The sequence below is a fragment of the Rhopalosiphum maidis genome, chromosome 2 (genome assembly GCF_003676215.2).
Source record: "Rhopalosiphum maidis isolate BTI-1 chromosome 2, ASM367621v3, whole genome shotgun sequence".
NCBI classification, from domain to species: Eukaryota; Metazoa; Arthropoda; class Insecta; order Hemiptera; family Aphididae; genus Rhopalosiphum; species Rhopalosiphum maidis.
The window spans coordinates 11930906-11946202 of NC_040878.1; the positions used below are offsets into that span (position 1 = coordinate 11930906).

Genomic DNA, 15297 nt, shown 5'->3' on the forward strand with positions numbered 1-15297 from the left:
CACTTATCCTTTGTCTGTTCACAAAATATACTTTTATGAATCATAATTCATAACTTTGTTTAGTTAATGTGGATAGTGTTTCTTGTGTTATTGATGTTATGTTATGTTATTATAATATTATCAGCGATTTAATATATTTTTTGTAACAGGAATATTATAATATTATGTGTTGGTAAAATCATAATTTATATTTATTTCATGCCCATATAGTTCAAAAAATAATATTTAAAAGTGAATGGTGTATAATATTATAATTATACATTGTATATTTTTATAGTTTATAACTTTATAAGTATATATTAAATTCATAATAAAGTACCTACCTTAATTAATGCTATAGTATGTTAAAAATAATAAATTTATAAACATAATTGATTTGAATTATAGTAGTATTATTATTTTTCTTCGGTCGAACGAAAACAATAATAACAATAATCGGTAGTTATAGTCTTATAAAAATATAATGTTCGATTTATTTTTAATTCATTGAAAATTAAAAATTCCTAAAGGAAGTTAGATTTGTATGAATCATTACTAGTTATGAATATTAATGATGATAATAGTAGTAGCAAGGATATAAAAATAATAAAAACTATCAAAATGTAGAACACCCTCGGGGAAAGGTTTGGTTAGAATCCGCGTGGAAAATGCTGTTCATAATAACCTTTTAAATACACAACACCCACCAAGTATTTATGCTAATATAGTAATATGCACTATATAATATTAAGTATAGTATATTATATAGGTATATAATTGAAATTGATTTTATTTTATAATATTTCAGTATCATTATTGATATACGAAGGCTAACCATACATATGATACATCGAAAACATCTATTAGGTATTATGTTTCAATACGCGATATTTTACAAGTTTAATACAAACTGATCCAAGTTTTTAGTACAATAGCGATATACGTATACTAATGGAATTAAATACTATCAACTACACTTTTACATGCGCACCAATACAGATGTACTGCAGTAGGTAATGGTCGTATTATATGATCTTATGTGGAAGTCACCCTTTTGTACATCATAAATACTCATAATAATAATATTAATTTGTAATATAAGTGTATTATGAACTACTAAATAACTATTTCTCAGGTGTGCACGAGTATGAAAACGGGTTTTGTATAATCTCGTCATTAGAAATTGTTATTTATTCGAAATGCGTTCCGTTTATATTACGGAAAAAAAATAATAAATATTTGTTACAGGATCAAAAATATAATAGTATTACTTAACGTTATAATATCATTGGCAACCAAATTATAATATATAGGTGTACCCGGCTAGTAACCTACACCTATCTATTTACTACCAGCGGGGGAATAGACAAGCTACAGCTCCTGTCGGATCTGCTGTGCGCCTGTGCATGGCCGGTTGCGAGAACGAGGACTACTGCAGAGGAGAGGATACTTATTAATTTGTATTCATTGGATATCGATAGGCCATAGGCCATAATATCCATTACACGTGTATTGGGTTGTGTGCGCTACATCAAGTGTCGATAAATGAGTAATGTTATTCACGTATAAGCCTAGCGTTTTCGTTTAGATATGAAGTTTTAAAAAAATATGTAAAATGCGTACACTTTTTTTACTTAGGTGTTTTCGTTAATTTATTTTTACGGCAACCACTTTGTAGGTACACACAAAATATCCTTAAAATCAAACATTTTATTGTATACCCATGTAATAATTATAAATAACCAAATGAACCAAATGGTATCGGAAATACATCGTTACCGTATAATATTAATATATAAACTCATTTGGAATGTGAAAGCGAATGACATTTAAACATTTTTTACCGACGGGCATTTATGGCGGCGTTTGTTGAAGGTCAAAATGTGGATATACATATATCTATTATCAATTGGTTTAATCGTCACGATATTTACATCATATTGATATTATTGCCGTGGCAATGACAGTGACGCCCATAATAATAACGGTTCGTAAGAGTTTTGTCTGTCTCTCATATAGCCAGATAACCTTAATATAGTGTTTATTTTATATCAGCTCATAAGCGCAATTGGTGCTCGTGGGTGGGGGGCTTAGGTTTAAGCACCCTCAATTTTGTAATCTACATCGTGCTCAAAATGTATATGCCTACAGGTTATAATTAGTTTTTATTTTATATTAATAAATTACTGTGTATAGTACAAAGCCACCATGTGATTTATGATTGATGAAGGGTGTAGGTTGTGTACTGTGTGCGTGTGCGGTGGGGGGGGGGGCAAAGTTGCTTATTGTGTAATCCATCGCTTTCCAAAATTAATTTTAGAGTTCCCTCTTGCCTGACGAGAACGATTTTCTATTCTATATACCCATTTCCTACATTACCTATTTATCATAATATACCTACTCTACTGAATCGTGTCTTATTCAACTGTACCAAATGAGTACCTGCGTATACTTGCCGGCGAATCGTTACTAAATTTTTAAGTTCTTAACTAAATTAGTTATACTGTTAATATTGTCATAATATTATGCATCTATTGTTTCGTTGGATTTCGGCCGCCTGTACAGTAATGATAAATAAATAAAACAGCGTTCCCAGTTTTTTCATTGGAATCTCGCCTTTATAGGTATTTAAAATGCGCGTAATATGTATTGATATGCGCGTATAATTCGATTGAACGATAAACGAATCGAATGAGCTATACGTTAAATTTGTATACACATATATTACATCCGCTGCGGATGACGTAATATTTAAATTAAAAATAACATAATATATTATACCGACGATAGGAGAAAATATTCAAATACGTGTTATGTATGTAGCCGTGTAGGTACTGCAGGGTGTTCGCCGGACGGCCGTTTTCGAGCGCTGCATTCGCGAAGGACTATGGATGTTATAAACGCCGATATAATATACCTGATTACAATAATTATTATAATATACGCGGATTAGCTGTTCGTAAAACCGCTTGGTGCGAACACGTGTCTCCTCCAATCGACTACTGTAGGGATTTTTTTTTGTCATCGTTTTCCTGATATAACGAGTGTACGTAAAATATGGTATAATAATAATATTATGTAATATACTCGAAGACCTTGTTGTTTCTGCAGTACGCATACAACGTGTATTGTAAAGAGGAGGTATTATATACGGGTACACGATTTCGATTAGTCACCGGATTTCTATAACATTTTCAACACACTATTTTGTGAATGAGCTGGTCCATATTTTTTTCTATGTAAATGTACTTAATTATACCGCAGTGATTCGCGGTGTAGTCATTATGCTGCAGGTATTATATTATACGCGTTGTTGATGGTCAGTAAAAGAATATCCACGGCGGCGCGATTTCGTCATAATAATGTTACAACCGTAGTGTGCATGAATATAATTAAAATATAATATTAAGTACAATTATTTTAACATTAGTATAGGTACCTTCTATTCGTGTGTATTTGATTATTTTTTGTATTTTTACAGGTTCTTTTATTTATTTTTATGCAACAACTTATTTTTAATTCCCATGATTAAACGAAACTATAAACATAACTTTTTAAGCACCACGCGTTAGGTATAGGTACGAATATACGATGTGTAAAAAATGTAAGATGATACGATTTAAAAAATATATTATTAAACATAATATATTACATATTAGGCCATACAATTTGTACCTATACGGCTATACGTATAACTATAGAATGAATATCCATACAATTAATATTAATGTTTAAAAAAAAATATGTATTTTCGAACCCATAAAAATTAATTAGTGCTAATCTATAAATCAATAATACGTGTTATAATTTGTACGGTCGACAAATACATGTATACCGGAAAAATATTTATTTTATTATAAATAACGTTAACTTTGTTAATGACCTATATAGGCTGCAAAAACTCGAAGACTAAAGATAATTTGATTAAAATGAATAGCGTTCCTCTATATGCATAACAATATTATATATTTTGTTTTATGTAATACATTTCCGACAAAAAATAAAAATAATAGCTAATATTATCCAATTCGCATGTTTGTCGGTCTATAATTCTTTTATAACATTATTTTAATAAGTTGATTATTAATTATTTCTCATTTCAGCGATGGTTTAAGTTTTTTATTACCTAACTAAAAATAATGTTTTTTAATAATTATTAATATAATCACTTTACTTATACTAATTTTAAATGCGCACACACGAGTTAAATTAAAATTGATATCCAACAACAGATTTGGACGTTTACTTCAAATAAATATTAGGTACATTATATCATCCATAGACATATAAATTGTAAATTTCTTTATTACGTCACGAGTAGGTAAACAAGAAATATTTTTTACATTCCAATATGCTCATGTAATGATTAAAAAATATGAATAAAAATAAGATATTCTATTAGGTGCTTGGGTGGGTCACTATAGTTGAGTCGAGTGTCTTCAAATTTAAAAGCATTGACTAATCAAAACATTCCATGGTTGTGTTATAATTATAACGAATTTGTAAACGTGTTTATGAACTTACTCTACATTTAAAACTATAGGTAATTTTTTTACCAAAAGAAACGTAATATATTATTAGCTGATCATCTAGAAATATATTTAAGATATTAGATGTACAAAACCTTAATATTTAATGAATAATCAAGGTATATGTACGCCAATGGAATAACATAATTATTGTTCATTTTTATACATGACGTTGCAGGTAACTAGCGAAGTATAATGATTGAATATCAAACGTAGGTTTAATATTATATTGTTAGCTTATTGTTCTATAATTGTAATAGATTTCCTAATAAGAAATCATACTAAAAATAAAAATAAACGTAGGTTTGAATTTTAAAAAACCAATACCGTTACCAAGCCTGTATTTGGATTTTTCTATAAGCAATTTCACACGACATTTGAGCCAATAGCTAACGTACTACTTCAAACTCTGATAAACTGATTATTAAATTTAAAAAAAAAACATAATGCTAAACATATAAAATAGTATTTGGGGTTTTAGTGTATTACCAATGATCAGTGAGTAACTTCTTCTATAGTCCTATCAAGCGATATTGATTTTATCGCAATGACTTATTGCGTAAATTAATATGTACCTATAGGTACCACTACATTTATGTTGTTTATATATAGATACATCGGTGATAAAATAATAAACTCTAAGAGTAATAATCAATACATAATGGAATATAAATTAAATTAATTCTGAAACTACTGGATGGCTTCCAAATAATTTATAGGTAAGTACTAAGTACCAATGTATTCTTTGAGACTGAGGGTATTTGAAGCTTATTTTTTCTACATTATAAGTTGCTGTAAAGTATGAAGTATTTCATACATAAATTTAGTTTTGCCCCACAAAATTAAATTATTTTTAAATTTATTTAAACGGTTGCCAAGATTATATTACAAATATATTGAAAAAAAAAAAACAAATCTTAAAATCAAACATTTATGAACACAACTATAATGATTACTTTTATGATTAAAAAATACAACCGATTTCTTAATTCTGGAAATATTTTCAATATAAATACATAATACCATTGACTATATTATATAATCAATGATAATACCAATCTACGTGGTATTATAGATGAACGCTGTATTTTAAGCATAAGTTAAATCTGTCTCCAGTTGTTTATGTTTACATCAAAAATATATTTAAAATTGAGAAGTGGAAAATCATAAAATTAATTGTGTTTGTATTATAAATTTTAGTTGTAGAACAATTGGAAAGAATAGAACGAAATGGTTAATTTAAACTCGAACGAAATAAACTCGGATAGTATTTTATAAAATTGCGATTTATAACTTTTAATCGGGAATTTTAAATTTTACTCAAACTATCTTTGTCAATTTTTTCACTAAAACAGCTAATCTCGATAGTTACTAAAACTTACAGTTTCAAATTTGCGAAATGTATTTGTTATAATATTTGTAATTTATTAACTGATGAACTTTGTGTCGGAATCGCTGCACCTTTTCTTTTTTTAAAATCAAGATGACTTGGCAGAATCGCTGAAATTCAGCTGTTTATTGATCGAGTACAGACGCATCGCAGGATTGAAAGTCAATGTAGGTACTTTTTTTCCATTGACAAAAGTGAAACTCTTGGAACATTCTATTCACCAGACATAACGATAACTAAAAATAAAAGACACAGCGCATACTGTAAAACTAACAATTATATGTCATGTGCAATTCGTCACTACATTCAAAAACCTAAAAAAACTCATGATATTATTAAATTAATGATATTAGAATAGGTATTTGTAGTAATAATAGTACCCAGTGTTTAATTACAATATGAAAAAAATAGTGTTCGTGGATACCTGTATATCTTTTGCGCCAATAACATTATCGTCATAATATGACGTATAGTGCCTAACTGTTTTGTTATTATTGTTTTGCACGCTATACAGTCACTAGTAATCCGAATTGGAAAGAAAAAAATAAGCAAGAGAAATTTATGGCATTCACAGAATTAATTTCTTCTTGTTCTAAGGTTTGATTTTGCTATCTCGAACGATAATATTATTACTGAGTTTTGAGTGTGCGGCGTTCACAGCGGTGTGTATAAGTATATACATCTATAGGTGTACCCACTATAGTATACTATATACGCATATCATTCGGCGCTGTGCTATAAAATTATTGCTATATTATATATAATACCTCGACACGGTGAACTTTGCCGCAGTCGGGTGCGCGCAAATAACATCTAAATGGGTACGGACTTATACGTAGATATAATATATTAATATTTTATTATGTCCTATATGCGTAACATAACATTAGCGGCCGATAAACGATAACTGGTTTATTACGATATTATATAAAATGTAGAATAAAACATATAATATGTGTCGTACGATATAATCATATGTATGATACGCATATGTATTATATACACAGGAGGCATGGAAATGCATCTCGTTATAATTTTGACAGTATATACTATGTAGGATATAGGCAAATAAAGTAATACAACCCCAATTTGCAAAATCTCAAAAACAAAAATGCATACAATGTATTTTGTTTATAGCGAATTCGGATTTAACAAAATATCGGTATTCTAACGTTTTATTCGAAGGCCCAATACATCATCTCCAACATCAGTGGCGTAATTTGAATAACAATTTTGTTGTCACAAACTTTTTAATGGATATTTATAATTTATTCTGCTTCTTTTTCTATTTGATGGTCTAAAAAATGGTCTTTTTTTTCTTACCTTTAAGAAAAAAGTGTGGGTAAAGAAGTCAATACATATGTTAAAAAATATCACGAACAAAAAGCTCAAGCTAATCTAATTGCAGTTAAAATATTGATACATCGTAATATTGGAAATTTTGATTTAGTTAATTATGATTGTTTAATGTTTATTGCCATATTTAGAAAAAATAAATACAACTACTGTCTACTATAGAACCTATAAATGTGAATATTTTTGGTGTTGTATGAGCTACACATGAAACAGGTTGGGTTTGATTACACTACTGTCCAATGCAATGTCTATCAAACATTTTTATAGTTAAATATATATGAGGAACTACTTGAACTATAATATAATCTAGCAGAGCACTTTTATTCTCTGTATTACACGCGTATAAAATATAGTTTGAATTACCAATTATAAAAAAAATTGATTATTTTTGAAATAATAATTTAGATTATAATTACAATTATTATAATATAAATAACATTAACTATGTTATATTGAAATATTTTTTTAATATTTTTATTTTAAAGAAAGTAAATAATAAAATTTTTTATTTAGGTAATGAAAAATATAAAAACCATAATACTAAAAAAAGTTCTGAAAAAACAAAGATAATATTATTTGTAATAATTGTTATTATGCAAGCTAGTATATTATATATTTGTATTATAATGTTAATAGTGTTATCATAATGAATGAAATACGGAGGGATTTTTTTAATTATAGGTACTTACTCTAATACGTATTCGTCGTATTCTACGTGTGTGAGACAGAGATAATATTCTTAGTGATTACATTTTATTACCTATTTTTTTAAATAAATATTTTATCGATAATATGCTTTTTATCATCGACATTCGTTTTATCAGGTAGGTAACTATTGAAATCGGATCAAATGTCATAAGGCAGAAGTAAGGTGTAATAAGTATTAACGTAAACAATATTATTAATATTAATTTTAATGCAGTTATGTTTATATACAATACTATACTTGTCTTGAAATGTTGTTTGGTAGGTATTATTGGTTACAGCTTACAAGTTAAACGAACAAATTTAAAGCTATAACATAATATATTATATTAAATTATTTTATAAAATAAAGTATATAGTCATTAGACCTTATTGCATTTCGTTTTAACTTTATGTAAACTAACATATTTATTATACGTATAGGTACCCTACGGGTGGGCAGTTGTCTCTCCTGCGGGCTAATTATTTTTCTCCAAATATACTATAGGTATGCAAATATTAAGAAATCTTATATCTTGAATCATGACTGGTATCGATAAATTATCATTGACGATTGACCACAGATTGTGTTACTCAAAATACTTCCCCCCCTAGTCAAAAAGGTCTGTCGTCTGCGCACTCCCATAGGTATTAACTATATGGATATGTACACACTAAAAAGATTCTTATTATGCCGAACAACGTCGATATATCTTATGGAATTGAAATCCCATCGAAATTACCGTTATGTATACGCGATAAAAGTTGAAATTTCAAATTTTTCGACGTCTCGAACTTTTTTCCGTTCCACTCCGCGAGGTTGGTTCGACATGACAGCAATTGTTTACCGTGTGCATCGTGTTATATAATATATTATGATGTAAGTCACATACGACGATGAGACGTTCGGTTTTTATTGTATATTTTACTGTCTAGTCGCGTATATGACGTTTTTACTGTTATAGGTACTCATACGTGTTCGATGCGCCAACGACCAATACACTTGCAACGCGCGTGTTATCGCATTATTAAAGCACTGCAGGTTATTCGTATTGTACGGCGGTCGTTATACCTGCCGATTACTTACGCGCGTGTGTTCGTTTTTTGACCTTGAGTTCAGCTGATTAACATGCGCGCACGCATCGGCCCGGACTCGCGGAATCCGATGGTTATCAGTCCATACCGCGTTCGGCGATGCGTTTGCGTGTAAACAACGGTAACGTGTAGCAGCACTACACTCGGACACGATAATTATTATTATCGTATTAATATCGACGTAAATATATTATTTTTCCGTTCGTGCGCGCGTAAACAGCGGATGTCGATCATGTTACCGGCCGGCGTGTTGACCGCGAGACGCGCCGTCGTTGCGGCGACCAGACCGCGTTGGACCGCCGTGGCCGGCGTCCGTCACCGGTCCGGCGACGACCGGAAATGCACTGCGGCCGCGTCGACGTGCCGTCTGCCGGAACCGAAACGCCGGTCCAACGCGCGCCTTGGTTGCGGCCGTAGGGCCACCGTCTTTCCTGCCCCCGCCGCCGCCGGTTACTGTACGCGAGCCGGCAAAAAGACCGTGCCGTTCTTGTTGGCCGACATCGGCGAGGGCATCAGCGAGGTGACCGTCAAGGAGTGGTACGTGAACGTGGGCGACGTGGTCTCGGAATTCGACGACGTGTGTGAAGTGGAGAGCGACAAGGCGACCGTGACCATAACCAGCCGGTACGCGGGCGCCGTAACCAAGGTACACTACGAGGCGGGCGCTACGGCTCGGGTGGGCAGCGCCCTGGTGGACATCGAGGTGGACGAGGACGGCCAGACGGCCGCGGAGCAAGTGGCGGCCGACGCGGAAGTAGTAGCGACGGGTGCGGAGGAAGTGGTCGCCGGGTCGTCTGGCGAACCCGCGGGTTTGGACGCCTCCGACGCCGGCGTAACCGCGAAGGTGCTGACCACGCCCGCGGTGCGCAGGATCGCCGCTGAAAAAGGAATCGATCTGACGACGGTCCACGGTACCGGCAAACACGGTCGAGTGCTCAAGGAGGACATTTTCGGGTTCCCTGACCCCACCCCCGCCGGCGCAGCGGTTAGTAGTCGGCAGCAGCCACTGCCACCGTCGGAGGAGGGCTACACGACGCTGACGGGTTACGCCAAGACCATGCGGAACACGATGGAGGCGTCCAACAAGATACCGACGTTGGTCATCACGGACGAGGTGAACCTGACCCGGTTGATCGAACTGAAAGCACAGCTGGCGCCGCACGTCAAGCTCACGCTGCTACCGTTCCTGGTGAAGGCTACCTCACTGGCGCTGGCCCTGCACCCGCGCATCAACAGCACCGCCAGCGCGGACTTCAGAGCGTTCAAACTCAACAGGTCGCACAACATCGGCGTGGCTATCGACACGCCGCTCGGACTGGCTGTGCCCAACGTCAAAGACGTGCAGACGCTCAGCGTGGTCGACGTGGCGCGCCGACTGGCCGATCTCCGCGCCAAGGCCGCGAAAGGCAAGTTGTCGCCGGCCGACGTGACGGGTGGCACGTTCACGCTGTCCAACATGGGCACGATCGCGGGCTCCGCGTTCCAGCCGATGATCCTGCCGCCCGAGGTGGCCATCGGCGCACTGGGCCGGGTCAATTACCGGCCGCGGTACGATGACCAAGAGCGACTGGTCCGGACGCCCGTCATGGGTGTGTCCTGGGGAGCGGACCACCGGATCCTGGACGGTGCTGCGGTGGCCAGGTTCTACAAGGACTGGAAGACGTACGTGGAGAATCCGGCACTAGTGTTGGCTGACGTCCAGCTGGATGAGTCCGATACGTCACTATAACGGTAGTGATCATCTCGGCTCCAGTTGTGTACTGTTTTATAAATATAATATATAATGATTATAATATTACAATTTCTTGAGTTCTTTATGGTACTATTTTTAAGTAAAGATCGGGTTATCGTGAACTAAACATTTTAAAATCGGCATGTAAATATATATTTTATACACTTATATATAATAATAATATGTAATATTAATATAATGCGGTTTGCTAAAGAAATAAAATCGCTCAAACAAAATGTTTAAGCTCGCCAGTCCATGATATATAAGAATGTGGTGTGATTAGATATGTAAAGTCCTAAGCCTTATGAACGGTAAAAGGAATAATTTTGTACGAGTATAAATATTTTTTATCATCGGTAATAACTAATAACTAATAGCTAATTCAACACATTTGAAGTTATGCAGGTTATGTACATGGTCAAACGATCAACAGTCAACGATTTAACGTAAAATGTTATTGTTTTTAGATATATCTAAGCATTGGATAAATCTGAAACATGAATTTCTACGACAAATATGTAGAAAAAACAAAAATATGAAAACAATATTTATTATTTTCTTTATTCGCTCATGTCTGGTAAAAATCAAATTACTGCGTGTAGGTAATCCAATGTGTTTTAAAAATTAAATATTAAAAGCAAAGTCTGATGTCTAATAGCTCTTTACGCAACATATGTTGGCTACGTGTGTCGTGTTCACACGTTTGTACCTATGTTTAAGTGTATCGTAATGCCATAATATTATGTTATGATATGGAGGGATAGGTACTTGACCGTTTATATTATGTATTATATACTATTTTCAAACACACCTACCCAGCAAAAGTCGTGTTAGTCAACTATTGTTGCAAGCACCGTTCGAACGCGCGTGTGACAATTAAGTGTAACGTGCAATAAGTTGAACAATAATTTCTTCCCGAACGATTTCTAATGTGTCCCACGCACGATTCGTGTAAAACGTAAATTCATAGCTATAATAATTATTATCATTAGAGATGCGTGTGACGTATGCTTGATAATCCGATTCGGCAACGCTCGAGAATACCGAAGAAAAGGCAATTTCAATATGACGTGTCAATGCACTTTTGAGATTTTTTACTCGGACCATTCGCAGTGGGAGTACGGATTCGGGAAATAAGCTTTTGAAGGGTTTTATTATTTATATAGAATTCCTAGAATTGTACACACATTCTATATTATTATTAAATTATACAGTTGTTTTTATTTTATTTAAATATGCAACTTTCTACTCAGTTCTTTTAATTTTTAGGATTTAAATTAAAACCGTGTGTTCAAACGAACTTAACTAACACAAGAGACTTAAGGGACCCAATCCCGGATCGAACCAGAATTTACCTAATACGTTCAACAGTTATATTTATATATATATATAAAAATACATTGATGGCGTTTCCGCTTGTTTCTCGAGTCTTTGGTTGATGCCAAAGTGTTAGCTGTATATCAGCACGTGCGAGTCATCGCTTCTCGACGGCTTTATCATCCGGTGACCGGAGTTTGTTAAGGTTTAATTCAAAATAAATTCGATCTGTAAAAAAAATGATATAATTATAAATCTTGTATACATCACGATCACCAAAACAATACAAACTCAATTAAATCACGATTTTTTAGGGTTCTCATCAAGGTCGCCCGCATATTTGCAGACATTAGACAATAATAGGATTATCTCAGAGATCATCACTTGCTGTTGATCAGATAACACTCAGCTGCTGCAGCGGTCTATCTATATTCTATATTAACGCGTATTATATTTCACGTAGGTATTATAAGTATTCTTACACAGTCCAACAATACATTATAATCATTATATACACAGGGTGATTCGCCAAGCATATGTTAACCCTTAATTTTTGTTTAATAATACATTTATTCAAATTTTTATTTTTGGAATTTATAAATACACCCAAAGACCATGTTTTCAAATTTTTGATATTTTCTGTACTACTAACCTAAAGAGTGTTTTATTAATTTACTAAGATACAAATTTCCGTTTTTCGAATGAGAACCCTCTTTTCTACAGTAAGTTATTATTAATATTATTTTGAAAATTTTATCGTATTTAAATCAAAATTCAAACGAATTAGTTTTAGTTATTAAACTTTATGTACCTATTAAGGATGTTAGTACAATGAGTCCATATTTATGGGTTTGAAAGATAGGGTGATAATAGAATATGTTATGGTAACTTGAAAATGATAGTACCTAATTAATCTAATAACAATTATGATTTGTAAAAATTGGTCTATCTAAATATAATAAATATTAGATCCAATATTATATTAATTTTATATTTTTATCCTTTGTATGAAAATTTCAGTAACTAAAAAATTATTTGTTTAAATTTTGAATTAAGTATTTCATTATTTAAAAAAAAATATCTCCACTAAATAATTTTATAGATTAAATATTTTATAGATTCTCATTTAAAAAAAAAGGTAATTGTATTATCACTTTTTAACTAATGAAAAAAATATAAAGGATTTGAAAGTATGACCTTTAAGCATATTTAAAAGTTCCAAAAATTGGAATTTGAATAAATTAATTATTTAAGGAAAAACTGGCGGTGAGTATGTTTGATGAATTGGTATAAGTAAATTCATCTAATACACAAACATAACATAGTAGCTTATAGAGTATAATAGATATGCTTGTATCAAAGGTGGGTGAGTTGATATGAAAATAAAACTTTAGTTAGTAATAAGTTATAAAAACATTAAGTTTTACGTTGATAGTTATAGCAAATAATATGATATTTAAGTTAATAGGTTCGATGAAAAAATATTGATTCGGATCACATATAAAGATGATGTTTATTAATTATTTCCTACCATCTGGGTACTGGGACTAATAAATAGATAATAATATACCTGTACTTAACTGTCTTAACATAACATAGTTAAAAATGTAACCTATTATTCTTTCTTATATTGCGCACTATAGCTGTAATAGTTTAGATAATTACGTACATTTGTAATAGAAATATTTGTGTTATTCAGTTGAAAAATAATTCATTAATTATTATTACAACTCCCTGTCTACCTACGTATTATGGACTTTGTGTGTAGGTCCAGACAAACCTGATTATAACTTATATTGCATTATTTTTTCAAATTAACAACAAAGCTAAATCATTGTAACGGATAAATCTTTAACTTCAGCTATAGTTGAATATTACGTTCATTATTGCCTGTCGGAGGAAGAATTATAAAATTCTATGTTTTTGGTTTATCAATTGTATTATACTATATTTATATTGCTCGCCTGGTCTGCTCATAATGGTGCCTGCGTGGAGTTTCGAATAAGATTTTGTATTCGTGAGTATGTTGCAATATAATATCAGCATTCAATATACCAGCTAATTATTTAATAATCACAATATTTTATTATACTTTAAATTCAAGTTAGGTTATACATATATATTATATACTAGCTGATCCTACACGAAGTCGCGTGTTACAAATTAAATGTTCGTTGATTTATATTCATTAAGCTCCTTATTCCTTAAGCTCCGTCAAAATGTAAACTGCGCAGATTTTTAGTTAAATATGGGTGGTTTTGATCAAATATAATATGCAGGTAAATTATAGCTAATCAATAATCATAATAACATAAATAATTATCTTATTTTCTGTAACCAGTGGCAAATCTCTACAAACAATTATTCGGTTTTTTGCGAACAGACAAGTCGTAGTCATATTATTCCCTATTTAAAGCGTACAATTTTAAACATTAGCTTTGAGGTACACATCACTATATCAGCACAGCCTCGGGTATACAATTACCATGTTAGTACTAAATTTCAGAACCACGAGTACGATAGACTTGGTTGTGGATCGTTTACATATTCTACTCATCTACACAAACATTATATTTTGTTAATATTCATATAAATAAATAATAAAATTAAAACCGCTATACGAATACGATGCCACATCGTTGTTTGGGAACCACACGCAATGCTCGTTCGCTCGTCGTAGTTCGTCATCGTCGTCATCGTGTCGTCGCTCGGACGTGTTATAATGTTCTTTTGTTTGATATTCCCGTCTCGTCGGCAGTGTTTCTCTGATGTGTGTGCACAATATCATAATATGATAATAATAATAATAATATATGTGTACGAATGTCCCGTCATGATAGATCATCGACCTTCGAAGTTCTCAGAGCCGGTCGACGTATGCGGGAGGCACCTATAACTTATAAGATATTATATTAGGTATGGGTATACCATCTGTATATTATATGCATTATAGCCAATAGCCTTATAGGCACTATAGGTAGATACCTACTCTACGTGTGCCAACCGCATCAAATGTGCCGATAGTCGCGTTTTTTTCGCCACCATCGTAAATTCCCACCGACCGACGATCGTCATCGTGCGATTATAAATATAACATAATCGTAATCATCATACATCATTGTCATCCATACTACGAGATTATCACACATAATTTATAGGTGTGATACCTCTACAGTCTACATAATACATATATTGGGTGAACCATTTAACGTAAT

The 15297-nt window shown here is 32.9% G+C and overlaps 1 protein-coding gene across 1 annotated transcript; it reads left to right on the forward strand.

Moving 5' to 3' along the window:
* The first annotated feature begins 9110 nt into the window (after window positions 1–9110).
* On the forward strand, window positions 9111–10834 carry LOC113551936 (lipoamide acyltransferase component of branched-chain alpha-keto acid dehydrogenase complex, mitochondrial). The gene has a single exon (XM_026954526.1). It carries the CDS (start codon window positions 9257–9259, stop codon window positions 10760–10762), a length of 1506 nt encoding a protein of 501 aa, XP_026810327.1. The 5' UTR covers window positions 9111–9256; the 3' UTR covers window positions 10763–10834.
* The last annotated feature ends 4463 nt before the right edge of the window (window positions 10835–15297 follow it).